An 18,425-nucleotide genomic window follows, 5' to 3' on the forward strand; every position below is an offset into this window, starting at 1 on the left:
CTGCTGCTCTCGTTCAGTTTCAGCCTCTGGATCTGATTCTGGATCATAAATAAACGGCTGAATCTGACTGTTAGCCATGGTTTGTTTTGGATGATGGTTTTTCCCCATAGACAGTAAAAAAAATGGACACAGCGACCCCATTGGAACTCAATTGAGACAAGTGAAGCCCATTTTTAGCGTTTTTTAGCACTTCCGTTTCTGACGCGCAGACTCAAACGAAGCTTGACGACGTCAGCAACCTGTCTGACAGATGTAGATCTTCTAGTGGCTGTGCGTGCAAACTGCCATCGTTAATCTTGCAGAGATGGTGAGCTTGAGCGGGGAGTTCTTTGTCGTGAGTGAGCAGGCGTAAGTATTCTGATTAATTATTTTGTATAGTATTTTAAAATGTAACGCCAATACGCCATATTAAGTTAATTGCCTGCGAGCTTCTCCTCCTGTCTGTACGGTAATGCGACAGAGAGTCGAGTGGTTATGACGCAATCGTTAGCCTATTTTTTACAAAAACTATTTATACGGGGCCATAATGTAACATAGAAGGTAATGGAGCCCTTTATACATTTGTCGTGTATCTTTAGAAATAAATAATGGACAAACGGAGTCTTTAAACGCCTCAGATGTAAAGTTATGCGCTGTCAATGTGACGCCAAAATGAATGGGAGTCAATGGGAATGCTAACGCAAGTGAAGTTCTGCTAAAAGATGGCAGCCCCCACCCGACTTCAACTTCCGGTCGACATCTTTGCCGGCTGTTTTTCCCTCACGGTAATGTCACAGTTTCCACATGCTCTCAACCCAAAAGCCTACTGGCGCTCGTGATTCTTTAGCTCCGCCCACAAGTCACGCCTCCAGCCGGTCGTGTTTTTCCGGGAAAAATTGGTACAGACTATCTTTCTCTTATGAATATAATAAAACTAAAGACTTTTTGGAGTTATGAAGGATGCAGTACTACTCTATAGGTACTCAAGATTAACAGGATATTGAGTGAAAACGAGCATTTCACCCCCCCTTTAATTAAACTCTCATTTCATGTGAAAGATTAGAGGTTTTACATTAATTTAATTATTATGCAGGAGATGTGTGTGATCTTCCGTAATATTTTTCATAATATTTGGCTACTGTTCTAATCGTAGCCTATCCTACTGTTATAAACGAAAACTAAACAGCCTACTATCCATGTTTTTTCTCACTTGTCATCCTGGCATGTTGCCTATTCTTTTTTTTCTTTTTTCTTTTTTCAGTTAAAATAAAATAAAAAATACATTGCAGTGGATGTTGTTTACTTGATTAATGTGTTTTACTGTGTTCATGGAATAAGGATGCGAGTAGGATTCGGTATTCGGTTTCGGATTCGGCCGAATCTTAAACTGTGGATTCGGTATTCGGCCGAACCCCAAAAATCTGGATTTGGTGCATCCCTAATTAAAAGCTTTTGAACACGATGAAGATGGCCAAATTTGTCTTATTTTGTTGAAATGTAATTTTTTTCTGTTCTGCCCTTCGTAAGCAACAGAAGATACTTGTATGTTTCCCGGTACACAAATTAAGTACAATTTACCTTGATCTTCAAATTCCAAAAGTTTTCACCCCCCAGCTCTTAATGCATCTTGTTTCCTTCTGGAGCATCAGGGAATGTTTGAATCTTTTTAAATAGTTGTGTTTGAGTCCCTCAAATGTCCTCAGTCTGAAAAGATGCATCTCAAAATCATAAAGTCACTGCTGGAAAGGGTTTAAATATGCAAAGAATCTGGTAAACTGAAGAATCTGCAGGACCTTAAAGATTTTTCTGAAGAACGCTGCTCAGTTTAACTGTTCAGAACAAACAAGAGACTCATGCACAACCATCACAAAACAGAAAGACAGCCGAGGATCATCAGGTAACAGAACACAGTACTAAGAACCAAGGGTTCCCAAACTTTTGAGTGGGGTTATTTTAATAATTTCAGCAATTTTTTTGTCTTGTGGATTAAATGTTAATATCTGTTATGTACAATATCTTACTCAGGACAGTACTAAATAAAAAATAACATGCATTTAGTATGATCTCTCTTATTTTTTGAAAATTACTCCCATTTTCACAGATTCTGTAAGGGGTGCCCAAACTTTCGAGCCCCACTGTATATATTATTTATTTTTTTTGTTTTTATGTCTCATACTCTAGGCTTTTTTTCTTTCTTTTTTTGTGCTTTTAAAAAATTCAGTACAAAAGGCAATATATTACAATGTGCATAACTGTTTTCTGATGTAATGTATTCCTGTGATGTCAAGGCCGAATTTTCAGCACTCATTACTTTCAGAAATTACTTTTCAGAAATATCAGATCTTTCCAAAATCATTCCAATATGTTGATTGGCTGCTCAAGAAAAATCTTATTTTTCATCAATGTTGAAAACAAATGTGGTGCTTAATATGTTTGTGGAAACCATGATACATTTGTTTTAGGATTCTTTGCTGTATAGAAAGTTTAAAACAACATCATTTATTTAAAGTATAAATCTTTTGTAACATTATAGGCTAAATGTCTTTACTGACACTTTTGACTAATGCATCCTTCCTGAATAAAATGGTGTATAAATAAATAAATTAAAAATAAAGTATTTTACTATTTGTTATATATCTATTTATTCTGCATTTATAGTTTTTGTTTCTGTATTTTCTAGAAACTGAGGAATGATGTGTTTCCGTCGCATTTATCTGAGTTGTCGCCTCAGCATGTGGAAGCATACCAACTGCTAGAGGACAGGAAACACAAACTCTCACCCGAGACTGCTGCCCTCTACCTGCTTCGACAACAGCACAAACTATTGGTCAGTCTGCATGCGTCTGTCCTCCTAACTGTATGCCAATGATCTTGATGTTTAAGGGTTTTGTTTTAGGAAGGAAAAGAAGGAAGATGTGTTCTGTTCTGCCTATATTCTTGCTCAAATTGATTTCAACATTACACAAATGTATAAACACACATATCCCACCAGAGATCATTTGGATGTGCTGGGCCAAATGTAAATTAATTGCCATTGGCTTATGCTGTATCACAAATATAGTGTCGACATAATCTGTTCTCATGATTACACATCATCATCTTGTGATCATGTGGTATGTTTGGTTCTCTTTCTCAGGCTCATTTTTGTTTCTCTCATGTTGTTAGTTTTGTGGATGAACAAAACTGCAGCTCATCTTACCTGTTAGTTGCTTGGAAACAGCAACTTTTTTCCCTTCTTTTTACAAAAGCAGTCCTTTATCATGTCATTTATCCTGTTTTGGTGTGTCAGATTTTTGCATCGCTCAGGAACTGAAAATAAGTATTTAGGAGTGGTGCATATGTTTGGGTGTATGGGAGCAGTCAGTCATCAGTTTTTTTCCATGCCTGTTTGGCAACACTGTTTTGAGGAAACATTCAAGTGTTGGAATGGAAAACCATCCGTGCAGAATGACATCTTGAAAATATGTGCGTATGGAGTGGTGTTAGAAAAGTGAGCTCGGGTTTCTAGACATGGAAAACAGTTTGTTTCCTTTGTCAGGAAGATGTTTTTGACTTATTAACAACACTCTACATTGTGAGAAAATCAATCGCATGCGACTAAATCTTCACTCTGGGCGACTAAATGATGTCTAATAAATTCTCAGATTTTACGCACCAGTATGTGAGTTGGAGGAAGAATATAATTTAGCTCAGATTCAGATATATATATAGATATATATATACTGAGTGCTTCAGAGTTTCTCTCTCCGTCAAGCGATCTGTGATATTTTTCAGTTCATCTCAATGGATGCACAGTGTACCTGTGCTTGACGTACCATGAACTCTACTGTAAAGGCGCACCACTCGCCGTCGCTTTGGTGAGAGCAGAGAGAGCGAGAGAGTCTTACATACATGCAGAAATGATGCGCTACATGTAAACGATATACTTTGTTGTATTTTCTTGTCAAAATAATATGTTCCTATGATTTTTTCCCCAGCTTTTTAAGAACTGTCATGTTTTCTGGAAGTGGGCAGAGCTAATGCGCAAATGACAATCTCATTGGCTGGTGCTCACCTATTATCATCCCTGTTTTATTTCAGCAAATCAATTTGAGCAAACGCACACAACCTGATTAATATTCATGAATCCAGTAGCTCGCTAATCCTCAGTGTGTTTTATAATGTGCTTATTAGTAGTTATTCGTATTATTATTTTCAACTTATAAGTATTATTGTAAGGGTTTCCCTTTTGTTTTTGTTTTTTACAGAAACACTTGAATGACCAACAAAGCACCACCACTAGTCCAGTTAAAATGTTCAGTTGAAATATCTATGCATTCATACATGGTTATCAAGTTTTAATTCTAATTACTAAAGTTCTATCATTAAATAATATTTAATTATCATATTATAATGCTTCACTGACTGACGTTAAGAGTGTACTTTCAGATATTTAAAAGCAGTGCCATTTAAAAAAATATATACTGTATTTAGGTGTATATATATATATATATATATATATATATATATATATATATATATATATACACACACATACATACAGTATATATACTGTATATATTTTTAAAATCAGTCTGGCGATTAAACAAAAAAATTTACTAGCCAATGGCGATTCAGTTGCCAAGGTGTCCATAGGGGGTTGATTAATGAAAATGATTAAGGACTGTCACATTATTCATGATTCATATTGGTTTCGAGCAGGTGCATAGGAACAGTTTGAAAACTGATGGGTTCACCCAGTTCACGTAACCATGAAGTTTTCAAACCAGGGTCCAGAAACCCCATAGTGGGGCACAAAGTGTTTTATGAGAAATTCTTAAACATTCTTAAAATATGTTCTAAGCAAAATGGTAGCAAACATTGCTGTGATCAATGCTCCCTCTAAGCTGTGGGCATGAGCAAACGTCTTACGTCGCGGCTTTGCAGAAGAAATAATATGCCTCATTATTGATCTCAGAAAGGGCATTATTAGCTATCTATTGTATTGTGATTGGCTGAATACCTAGATGAAGAAACGACAAACAAAAAGCACTACACTACACTGCTTAAAACTCAAAAACATTTGAATCATCAATGGCAAATCCTTTAAATATGTAAACGTACTTACAGACTGAGAGTCAGAACAGCCGTCATTGTAGTCTACTCTTCCAGGTTCAGGAAACAGTCCACCATAAAATGTGCTGCACACATCTGAATATTTGAGTTGATCTGTTCTGGAACATTGTTTTAAATACAACTCAACCACAGATTTCTAGTTGTGTCCTCTTTTGGAAGCCCAAACAAAGTAGTTTTGCTTTCACAACGAAACAGTGTCTTCACGACATGGCGGCGGCACCTTCTTTCTTTGTGTGAACATTTGGGTGGGTTATGCAAATCTTCCCACACAGTGACGTAGATATGTGGGTGCGTGTTCGAAAAAATGTATGCATGAATGAATCAGTCACAATAAAATCAATAAGATTTTATATTAAATAACTTCATTTTTTCTCACATTTATGGGTCTTTTTACATGAAAATATGCAGCAGGCGTTTAAGAATGGGGCCCTTGGAAGGGAGTTATTATATTTGATGGTCCTTGATATTAAAGTTTGAAAACCCCTGAGGGAACTGAATTAGTTTATTAAATTATTTTTCAGAAATTTGACTAATATAGTTTAAAAAAGTGGGCACACGCATGAAAACACTGTACTTGCCCATGTTTACATAATTGCTAATGAAGTTAGAACAGAATGTCGACCACACTACAAGCCTTCCACAGACCTCTAATTTCATTATCCTTCTTATTAACACTTAGAAGGAGCCAGTCTGGCCAGACTACTTCCTCCTTCTGTCTCTGTTTTCCTCTTCTCCTTCACAACCAAAGAGGCCAGTAATACCTGAAGAAAGCTGTCTGCTAGCATTCCAATTCATCTCAATGCAAGTTGATTTTTTTAGCCAGTCTTCTGAGGCATAAATGTCATGTAATCACTCTAAAGCTGCAGGAAAATTACATTATGACAATGTTAATTGGCTACTCACACCACAAGAACAAACACAGTCCAAAAACCTTCACTAGTGACCGTCCTAAGCTTTGACGTTCATCTGCAAGCATTAGAACTAGCCCCAACAGGACTATGAGAGGCTGTCCACATGTGATCTCATATCTCTTCACACACTCACATTCCTATCTCAGCCCTGGAAACACTCGCACACACGCCTCAAGTATCTCTTATCGTTAACAGTGAAGGAGTGTGATATGGAGCCTGCAGGTGCACATGCATACCCACACACTTACGGGGTCCACAGTGAATGCCAATGACGGGTGAAGTAAGATTTCTTACCAGACATTAAAATCACTCTTCCTGTTTACATGACACCAAATTACTGCTGTCTTTATTAAATGTTCTTTATTGGCATCTATTGTTTCATAAATATCCATGGAGCCTTGCCATTGGATAAAAATGTCCGTTAAACTATAAAAATGTATTCACGCAAAAATGGTTATTTTAAGAACTGTTATACAAAACATTATTTGGGAAACCAAAAATTGTTTTATAATGCCATTGCTGAGATAACCCCCATTTGGAAACTTTATTTTATAGAGTGTGGCCCACCTTAATGTTTGTTTATTTATTTATTTTGTATCTAGAGCTGAGAATCAATACATTTCAAATATAATCTCCATTTTGCTTAAATCCGAAAGAATTCTGCTAATGCTGTAAATTACTGAAGACTGATTCAGACTGATTCATTAGAACTGGCTCATACGTAATACTATTATATTTTAAAAGATAAAGTGAGTATTTAAAATTGTTTTATAGTACACTTAAAAATACAGGCTAATATTTATATTAGTATTATATTAATAATAGTATATGTGTGGCCAGTTTTTGCACTGCTGAGTGAAGTGTGTCAGGGAATGAAATGTCAGTATAATATAATATAACATTTCTAAAATAATAATTTTAATAATAATTAATTTAGCAATAATTAATAGTTTTTTAATTGTATTACTATTTCACAAAATTGCTGTTTTAATTTTGATCAAATAAATAGAGCCCTGGTAAGCATAAGAGACTTTCAGACTTTTGAACTATAGTGTAAGTTAGATAATGGTTAAAACACAGTCCTGGTCTGTGCAAACCTTTTCGATTCTGTCCTAATAAGGTGAGAAAAGCAACATCTGGATGAAAATGATACCCCTGACATCTCACTTTCCTTGGTCTTTCTTCAAACATCTCCCATTAGATGAGACAAAAAGTAAAAGAGCTGATGACACAGGAGAAATCAGCAGAGTTGAAATCTCGTCCTTCTCTGCCAACTTTCACAATCGTTTTTTCCTCGGACCGTGAGAGAATTCATTAAAATTTCACTCAGCCTGCAGCCTCTCTCTCTTTCTCCCTCTCAATCCATCTTTCTCTCTTTGCCTTCTCTCTCTCTGAATGAATGGAGCTTTGAATAATGTAACCAGTTTTAACAAGATCATAAAAACCCCCATCCAACATTCATAAGCCAGTTAGCTGAGGTTGGGGATCTTGGGGACGGCGGCACACACACGTTAAGCACACCTCGTTTTTTTCACACACTTGCGCACGTGCACACTCAAATGTCTATCTTCCAGACGCACTCGCACACACATACTTGAATTCTGTAGAGGATGAAAGAGTGACGCAGGGGCTGGAGAGATGAGAGAGGGATGCCTGGAGGAGGAGGATGAGAGACAGAGAGTGAAATCAAAGAAGCAGTGATGTAAGAGAAGCCCCCATAGGTCTCTCTCCTGTCCGTCTGTCGAGAAAACTGCACCAGCTCTCTGGCTCTGCTGCAAATTAGAGGACTGTGAATGTCCTTTAAACTGCGTTAATTTAACAAACAAAAAAACTATAATTATACTTTTTATATTTCTTAACTGCTTTTATCATAGTGCAGAAGCACACATGTCGAAAAACACAGCCTTTAAAACATTAGATAATATAATATAATATTAGCAGATAGCATTGCCAACAGAGATGCATTTGCATTGTTTTTCCAAGGAAGTAATCTCTGTCTAAATCTTTGAGCTGTTTTGCTCTTAGCAATCTTATGTTATGAGGAAAATGCAAAATTATATTTTACACTGAGGAAAACATGAGGTTTGGCTAATGCTTAGATGCTAACATGCAATTTTATACCGTTTGCACTGCATAGTATGCAATGTGATTTATATACTATTAGGTGTTTATACTGTATATTATTAGAGTACTATTAAACTGTACTTTTTCATCCAAGTTTTTTTTTTTTTTCAGTTTTATTTCCATTGTCAAAATGATTTTGGCAGTTTTTTTAATTTAGTATTTAAATATGATTAAATATTATTAATACATTTTAAGATAATTTGCATGAATACTTACAAAGATGGATATTTTGTGTGCAGGATTTAATAAATGATATGTTCGTGTTATGTAGGAAAGCACAGTGCATGTAGGGGGTGTGGCCTCAATAGCCCTGCAGTAAGCAGTGTGCTGTGTCTGTATATGCTTGTGCAATGTGTAGGGAAGAAATTAAACTGGAATTGCATTAAATCAAGTTGTTTATTCCCAATAATTCCCGTTAATTCCCATGAAAAATTTCCAGTCTTGATCATTCCCAGAATTTTGCTGTACTATACTAAAGTGTTACCATATTTTTTTCCCCCTATAACCAGTGCAGTATATGAACAGATACTCATACAAATGATACACGTGGATATTTTGAGAAGCATTTTCTCACGTAGTATTTCAGTATCATAATGTGTGCCTGATTCAACGATACAGGAATATGTCGGTGTATAGACTTTGTGTCTGTGTGTGTGAGTGTGTGTCTCTAAGTCTGTGAAAACGAAATGTGACCTTCATAGGAAGATGAAATACACTGTGAGCAACAGACTTACATCGATTTCCACAGCAATTACTGCCATTCTCAGCTCAGCCAGTGCATGATTATTGATGTTCTGTGTTGAGACATTCAACATTCGGTGGGTTTATATGAGCGTGTTTGCATATATCGCTGGTTCTTTTTACTTTCTCTCTCTCTCTCTCTCTCTCTCTCTCTCTCTCTCTCTCTCTCTCTCTCTCTCTCTCTCTCTCTATATATATATATATATATATATATATATATATATATATATATATATATATATATATATATATATATATATTTGCTTTTCACATTTTGCATTAGCTCATATTCACATTCTCTATTTTTCTCTCTACACAAACACGAATATGCGAAAGCAGAACACCACACATCCTTCCAGCAGACATGTCAGATGTCACAGTGAGAATGCAATCCAAATCTGTAACATCTAATTTTACGCTATCAGAAGGAGGGACATGTTCAATCTCACAGCCTTTAATTAGATCTCCGTCACTGGATGTGTGTATATGTGTTTGTTTGAAAATACTCACATTTCTGTGTGTGTTGGTTTTGTTATGAAGAAGCAGGAAGATACATTCAAATCTTTGTTTAAGATTTTTGCACAGGTTTGCGAATGCTGTTAGTGAGGGAAATCGATCAATGGAGCATCATGTGTTTTCATGTTATTTGGCTCGTATGCAGGTTTTTTGAACTCTTATTTATGTGGAGTTTAAAAGCTTTAATCTAGCTCATCCATCTTAATTTTCAGCACTGTAATAGATGTTTTTACAAAAAAAAAACCCTCAGGCCATCCAAAGATGGAAATTAGTTAATTTCTTTATTAGAACAGATTTGGAGAAATTTCAGAATGAGAGTCCAAACAGCTTATAAAAACAAATCCATCATTTAGATGCTTTTAACTTCAAACAATTGCCTCTGGCTAAAATATGTGCCCACTGTCCATATTGCTTTCTTCATTATGAAAGTCATCTGAACTGAATCAGGAGAGAAATATGCACAGAGAGAATATGCTTAAAAGTGAAAACAGTCCAAAACAGTTGATGTGAGAAGACAACAGGGAATGGACCTTTTTTTTATACTTTGGAAGAGTTAATGTATTATGGACATTGATTGTAAGTAAAAATGCCTAAATAATGGATTTGTTTCTTACAAACATTCGTCGTGTGAATTATTTGTGGATTATTGTTGATGTTTTTCATCTCTCATTTTGATGGCGGGGATCCTTAATGTCCCTAAATCTGTTTTCATGATGTAACAAACTCATCTACATCTTGGACTGCCTGAGGGTAAGTCAGTTTTCATTTTTGTGTAAGCTATTACTTTAATGCACATGCAAAGGAGTGCATGTGTGAAATTTTCCAGGGAGGTTTAGACTGCTCTCACTTTTGATATTACAGGAATCTCAGCAGGTCGGAGCCAGTGGGAGAGAGTTTTGACACTTTTACTTGTGAGAGAAGAAGCAGGAGAAGGTTTAAAGTGAGCTAAACAAGAGTGTATAGATGAGTGACTGCACATTTGGAGCTGCTACAGTACATTGGTTATTTTTTTTAAGGCCTCCCAGAGTAATACTTGGACTATAATTTACTGCACCAGCACTGCAGAGGGTTCAGACTGAAATAACATTTTATGTCAAAATGGTCAAAATATAGGGTGTATAAATCATCTAAACTCCAGCATTAGCTGGTCTATAGGTTGTTAGAACAAGCGTCTGATTTGTATTACAGACAAAGATGTTGGGAAAAAAACATTCAACTTTCAGGAGTCAGGTGACAAGAAAAAAAGTAGTGTTTACACGGTAAATCTGATACTAAGAACATTTTGTGTGTCTAATTCTTAAATTTAATCACCCCTATTATCACATTAAAAAATAAACTGTTGTAGGTCAGTGGGTAATTATCATTAAATACTTTTGAAAAGTGATGTGATATGTTGTACTCAAACTAAACTTATTTATTTATTTGCTTTTTATTTTTTTATTGTAAACTTTTCTACATATTTGTTTAATTTTAAATTTCAATTATTCGTTTTAATTTATGTACTTTTTAATTTTTATTATTTATTTTACTTACTATTTTTTTATTAAAATTTTACATGCACACGCACACACACACACACACACACACACAAACACACGTTTGTTTTTGTGAAAAGTGGGGACATCCCATAGGCGTAATGATTTTTATCCTGTACAAACTGTATATTCTATTGCCCTACACCAACCCTAAAAAAATAATAAACTCATTCTGTATGGTTTATAAGCGTTTTGAAGAATGGGGACATGGGTTATGTCCTCATAAGTCACCCTCTCCTTGTAATACCTGTCATACCCATGTCATTATACAGAGTTGTGTCCTGATGTCACAAAAACATGCCTAGATAATACAGCATCTAAAACAAATTTCCCTTATACATTGATTTAATTGATTAAAAATGGTTTTCATGGACATCTTAGATTTCAAGTCAACTATCCACATGTCAGTCAAATAGCCTCTTCCTTTCTAAATGGGTTGTAATGTTGACCACACTTAATGCGGCTCATCAAAAGTCTGGCCACAGACTAAAAGCATCAACATTACGGTTGCGGACAGCACAAAGCATGCTTTCTGTGGGCCTCGAGGCCATCAGCAAAAATAGAAAAGGCTTGTTTAGGCAGTGAGTATGTAGTTGAGCTCCGCTCTATGTACTGTGTGCTTGATTCAGCACCATGGTCAGCTCCCCGAACAAGAGTGCACTACATTCCCTCAAACTGCATCTGTCCTGCGCCAGAGAGGCAGTTTGTCAACACTTCATTAAAGTCTCATCAAAGAGCTGACTAGTCATGATGAATAAATTATTTTAATAAATTATTAACTGTTATGTTTTTCCTCAGTGCCTTGTGGTGTAGAGATGCTTCATCAGAACCTGCACACTAGTGTTGTTTTTGGCGGCCTGTTTTAATTTTTAGTTTTAGTCTAGTCTTTGTGTCAAGCTGTCATTTTAGTTTTTATAAGTTTTAGTCACGTTCATACTCTTTTTAGTCTAGTCTAGTTTTAGTCGACTAAAAGTCTGAGCATTTTAGTCTTATTTTGGTAAGAATTATCCATGACTATTTTCGTCTAGTTTTAGTCGACGAAAACTGATGACATTTTTAGTCAAGTTTTAGTCAATGAAAATTGTATTTTAGCCTCTTGATGCCAAATTCAGTTCAGAGTGATTGCTATGTGAATTTAAAAAAACTAGCTAAAGTATTTGGCCAACAAGGGATGTCAGTCAGTCAGGTAGGAACTAAGAACCCACTTTACACTCTCTCACATAAACACACACACACACACACACACACTCACAAACAAATACACACACACACACACACACACACACGCTAGTCACACACGTTTGTCTCAGTCGTTTTCAGCTCCAGTGGCTAACGTCTACAGCTAAGGTTAAAATGAGACACATTAACCACAGCCTCATGAGTTGGCTTGGCTAATATAGAAAGTTTCTAATATAGAAAGTAACGTTATGTTAATGTCTTTTGACTTACCACAATTTCATTATGGAATGCCTTGAGATGTCTCTTAAGGTTTGTGGTGTTTTTTCCTGTGATTTTGTGGCCGCATTTCTCCCCATCTTTTTTCACAACACATTCAGTTTTCTTTTCCACTTCTATGTAATGAAAGTTTTTTCCAAATGTCGTTTCTTCTTTTTCTTCCAAAGATGAACCCCGGCTGGCCGGCCATCGGACCCTTTCTCTCTGTCAGGCTAATAGACTTAACTTTGTTGTCGTTTACATACACTAACCATGACACTCACCGCAGTCTAAATATCTAAATAATGCCGCGAGTGAGGCTTGAGGAAGTGACGTCACCTGCGTCTGCGCAGTGCAACCTGATGCAGCCTCCCGAAAGGGAGACACAACAGGAAACAGAAATTACTGCAAAAATACTACGACTAAACGAGACGAAATAAGGTTATAACATTTCGTCTCGTCTCTTTTTGGTCAACGAAAATGAAGAGACATTTTAGCATTTTTTTTTTAATTTTGTAAACCACATTAAGTCTCGTTTATATTCGTCAACGATAATGCAATATACATTTAATTATAGTTATCGTCACATGATCAGCATTTACGTTGCGTCTCCGCTCGTTTTCATCACGTGATAAAGGTTCGTTGACGACGATATTTAGTCATAATTTTTGTTGACAAAGCAACACTACTGCACACCGCTTGTGTTTCTAATCATTTTGCTACAAATGCAGTCTTTATCTCTTCTGACATTTGACGTCATAGGGATTTTAAAGAACATTTGATAAAGTAACTCTTACTGTATTCTGTGGAATCATATTATTTATCATATTCATTTGTCTCCATTACTCCATTTGAGGCACAGCATGACAAGATTGCAGTGAGAAAGTTTTTCTGTCCTCACAAAAAAAATAAAAAATGCTGTATCACGTGATAAAATCACAGCCAATCAGAAGAGTGAGAGTGATCTAGCTGTTTGCATGTAAAATATCTGGTTCTCTAAATGTCAGTTGTTAACCTTTAAATGTCAATTGTTTGCAAATTATCAATTTATTAGACAGTTATTGTCTTTCTAAATGTTTACATCACAAATCAGTTTAATTAATCAATAATTAATAGCCTGATAACTTAATAAACTGTTAAACAATTAGCCTGGTAACATACTTTTACCGAGTTAGCCTGATAGTTTAGCTTACCATTAACTACTAAGCCCACTGGGAAGCACATAGCCTGATAGCTTAGCATATTGTTAACTGATTGACCTGATACTCTGCACGATCTTCCACCTTTACATAAGTTATAAGACACAACGACAGCTCTCTTTGTGTATTTGTATCGAGGTAAACTGTTTGTGGTCAAATCTCTCAGTGTGGCTGTGCTAAAGGTTAATGTGAACTTTGGTCGGTTAATCCTCCTCTGTAACTCAATCAACAGTTATGGGATCAGTACACACCATTGCAGTATTGAGTTACGGTGACAGCGCTCAAGTCTAATGTCGTTCGTCCACACTTCTGGAACCTTCTTGACTATTTAGATGTGTCTGTCTAGAGAGATCGGCAGTCTAGTCTGAGTGTTTGAGGGACGGGCGCTATTGTTGGTTGAAGAAGAACACGATGAGAGACATTAGCTTCCAGTACTGCTCGGTATGTGCATGGGAGAAGGTAAGCAGAGAGTCGAGAGAGAGGGATTGTAGTCATTGCTGTCATAGTGGTCGAGACTGCATGAGCATCTAATAGACAAGTCTACGTTTCTTTGCTTAAATTTTATTTCATTGGAGACCATTTATGTGTTCAAAGCACTTATCCTGTTTATTTATGCATGAGTCAATTTATGCATGTATATATGTATACTATAAACCTATGCTTGAATATTGTATATGCAGAGTGCGGTCAGTAGGTTTGAGACCACGAGTGAAATTTTGTATTTATTTCACACTTAATAAAAATATTTTTCATTACTTACCATATTTTCAATGTGGTTGCAGATTTTTGGACCATAAAAATACTTTTTTATTTTTGAAAGAAAAAAAACATTAACTTAAAATAAATACATTAAATTGATCAAAAGTGACAGCAAATAAATACATGGATGGATAAATTAATGAATTAATGAATGTAATGCTAATTTCAAATAATTGCTGTTTTCAGTCCTCAAAAATAGGTTTCCTCAAAACTTAAACAGCACATCATCATAAATCATCACTTTAGAAATATTTCTGAAAGATCATGTGACACTTAAGAGTGGAGTAATGAGTTCTAAAATTCAGATTTGCATCACAGGAATAAATTAAATTTCTAAATATATTAAAATAGAAAACAGTATTTTTAATTATAACAATATTTGACAGTATTACTGTTTTTATTGTATTATTATTTTTTTTATCAAATAAATGTAGCATTGAGACTTCTTAAAAAAAAAAAAAAATCTTACCCACCCCAAACTTTTGAATGATTTATATATTATATTGTAAATTAATTACATGTAATTTACATTTACAAAAAAAAAAATTAACCAAAGCCATAAAACCTTATTTTTTTTTTTTAAGTTATTCAGGAATTAAAATGTTCTTTTTACAACAGTTATAGTCCACCAATTAGTTATGCTGAGCAACATTTCAAGAGTTTTACACATAGGAAATGTTTGTAGAACAGAATGTCCTCAGTTAGGTGGCTAATTGCATTGTGTTTATGTGTGTCCTCATCAAGCAGGTTTAATATGTAGTGGGTGAAGACTTTGCTCCCTTCAGTGTGTAAGAATATCTCTCACATTACTTGAACTCACACTGGGTAATACAGCAAGCACATCAGTGGTGTAATAAGATCAGCTCAAGGCTACGGAAAGTCTGATCTCTGATCATCTCTGATGTTCGCACCCTTGGCAGGGTCCATTTCTCTTTCTCCTCCTCTCCTTTCCCCCATCGCTTATCTCTTTTCCTCTGATAATCGCTCTTCTCATTTCACTGTGAGGCTAAAATTCAACTAAAATCTCTGGACATCAGAGGATGGGAGAGCTCAAACCATTAGTTTGTGCCCTGTGGTTTATCGGTTGGAAAACAGTAATACTGTACTGATTTGCATATTTTCATGTTTGTTTGTTGGCCACGTGGGGAGTATGCAAATTAATCTAAAATAAATCTTTAGAAACTAAAAATTTAAAATTTTTCCCCTGCAACATTCTGAAGTGCATTTTTGGAATTGTTCTGCTGTGTTACCAAGGTAACATTCCAGTTCAGAATAAATTGGCAGTGATGTACAGCTTTGTATAGGGTGTACAATACACACACAAACATGAGACCAGACTGGCCTGCATCCTTCAGAGTACTCACTTCAAGTGCTCTGCCCTTTAGAGTGAGTAGGCTGTTGTGATGATGCTCACTTCGAAATGGTTCTGTTTAAATTTAACTAAAATTTGTTTATGGTAGAAAGTGCATTAAAGGATCAGCCAGAAATAAATAAACATGCATTATGTGTGTGTGTGTATATATATAATTAATGAATGTATTTATTTATAGTATATAGAGAGATCTGTATAGTATTGACATTCTGATTAAACACATACATGGATATATTGTATACAATAAGAACATAGATATTAATTTATGTGCATTTCATTAATTTGGGCAAGAGTGCTGTCATAGGATGCCTATTGGGCCATGTGGGTGTTAGTACATTATTTTAGATGTAAAATCTTCATATCAGAAACTAATATAGTCATATAGTCACTGTGCAAGAACATTTTTTTGATTTGATGTTGCTGGTATGGGTTTGTTTCACACTCCTTAAGCATGGTAAATCCAAAAATCACATTCAAGGAAAATCATTTATATAATAAATATACAAAAAATGTCTTAAATAAAATCTGATATTGTATACAGGTCTGGGAGAGGGTTTGGTTTTAGCGTAGAGGATAGAAATTATTGTCATATCATTATAAACAAAACAAAATTCAATTAAGAGGCTCAACCAGTATGTGTCTGTCTTATTTTAGTGTTCTCCTGCTGCATTGGCCGTGTGAGCAGGAGATCTGGGCAAACTTAAGGAATATAGATGATCTTCTGCACCAGTGATGACTCATTCACGCACGCACGCACGCGCACACACACACACACACACACACCCTGCAGATATAAAGGAGGAGAGACCGGGTAGATGAGACACAGAGAGGAAGAAATTACAGTGATGGAATGAGAAATACAGTGCATGCTTGGTCATCCAGACACACACAAATACTTGTTAATGCATGCATACACATGCACAGCTACATTATGATAACTGGAGTCAGATTAGTTTTAGGAAATCTTACATGAGAAAATTCTGTCTGACATTTATATGTGTGTTTATTCATGTGACTCCCTATATTGTGTGACTCAGAATCCACCTTCATGGATTCCATTTTAGCATTTTATGCATGTGCATGAGTGTGTACATGCATGGGGGCTCTATGTGCATGCATGCTTGGCACGAAAACATGCCAAGGCTAGTTCGTAATGCACATTTTGCGCTTTTTTTTTATATTTCAACTTGAAGAGCTCTTTCACATTCAATCACTTCTTGTTCATAACTGAGCCACAACCGAACACTATAAACCAGACAGGCGTCTGCTCTCCAGGGCCTGGCGGACTGACTGAATATGAGCATGGAGGGAATGATTGATGTGAGATTTCAAACAAGATCAAGCGTTAGAGAAGGGCGAAGGTTAGTTTGGACTCAGTAGGGTGCCTGGAGTCTGCAGCGTTTAGTGTCGCTCCATGAGTTGTAAACTGTAATTGATTTTGATAATGATTTACTATTAATTAGTATGGTCAAATGTTATACTGAAAGTTGAGCAGGTAGATTTAGACTCTGTTATCTCAAAATCCTTTTTTTTTTTTATATATCTAGTTCAGTTCCATTCCTTAACATTCCTTAAAATTTCTTTAACATTAATGATTTGTTTAGTTCTTTTCAAGAATAAAAGATAAATAAAATTCTAATTTTCTGCCAAATGCTGACATATTTTTGAAAATGGAAACTTAAATGAACAGTTATAGCAAAAGTTCTGTTTCGAGGCACTTAGAAATGGTTAATACAAGTCATTCGTTGATGAATCACTTGGACTCTATTTTTCTGACTGTATGGGTTTGATTCTCTAAAAATAGGCAACTCATAAGGGGGATTTGTTTTGGAATCTGTTGCCCTGGTTGTGGATTTTATTCACTAAAAATAACCTACAGTACACATATGAATATTCAGACTACTCTTGTTGGGTTGTACTGTATGTGTTTGATTTGTTTAAAGAGAATTGCCATATTTATCATATTTATTTCGGAGGAATTTACATGCGAGAACCATAGAATCAAACCAAGGATGCATGAAAAAATACAGTAATAATAATATAATAATATTTTTTTCTGTTTTAATTATGTTTTCTGTTTTAATTAATTTTTTTAATCTAATTTAGTCTTGTGATAGCAATTTGGAAATTTCAACAGCCATTTATATAGTCTTTACCCTATGCCAGAAAGAATCTCTGCCAGAATTTATTTAAAATACATCCATTTCATACTAGGCATTCTTCAATCCATTAACATATTTACTGACACGTCACTTAAGACTTAATGATATAAAAGTATAAATACACTTTATTTGGAGTATTTCTTTATTGCACAATGCACATTTCTTAATATCATGGCTAAAATGTGTTTTAATATCATAATTATCAAGGAGTGTATGAACTCTGTATAGTATCAGTCTTTAAATGCAAGATAATTAAAAGTTCATCTGAAGTATACTTGCAATAATTTCACTTTAGCACAATCAAATATACTTCCGAAAATCTTTAGTTGGACCACGGCACTACTTTGCACTCAATTGAAATGCATTAAGCACAAAATAAGTGCAATTGCAGGGTATTTTTAAAAGAACACTCCACTATTTTTTGAAAATAGGCTCATTTTCCAACTCCCCTAGAATTACAAATTTGAGTTTTACCGTTTTTTAATCCATTTAGCTAACCTTCCAGGTTTGGCGATAGCACTTTTAGCTTAGCTTAGCATAGATCATTGAATCTGATTAGACCATTAGCATCTAGCTCA

General features: G+C 35.3%; 1 protein-coding gene across 1 annotated transcript in view; it reads left to right on the forward strand.

Moving 5' to 3' along the window:
- rimbp2b (RIMS binding protein 2b) overlaps nucleotides 1-18,425 on the forward strand; it is a 157,238-nt gene that overhangs the window by 24,761 nt on the left and 114,052 nt on the right. The window contains exon 3 of the mRNA XM_052563577.1: nucleotides 2,660-2,806. Within this exon, the coding sequence (XP_052419537.1) occupies nucleotides 2,660-2,806 (147 nt within the window). The remainder of the gene's footprint in view (nucleotides 1-2,659; nucleotides 2,807-18,425) is intronic.

The sequence above is a fragment of the Carassius gibelio genome, chromosome B8, assembly GCF_023724105.1.
Source record: "Carassius gibelio isolate Cgi1373 ecotype wild population from Czech Republic chromosome B8, carGib1.2-hapl.c, whole genome shotgun sequence".
NCBI lineage: Eukaryota > Metazoa > Chordata > Actinopteri > Cypriniformes > Cyprinidae > Carassius > Carassius gibelio.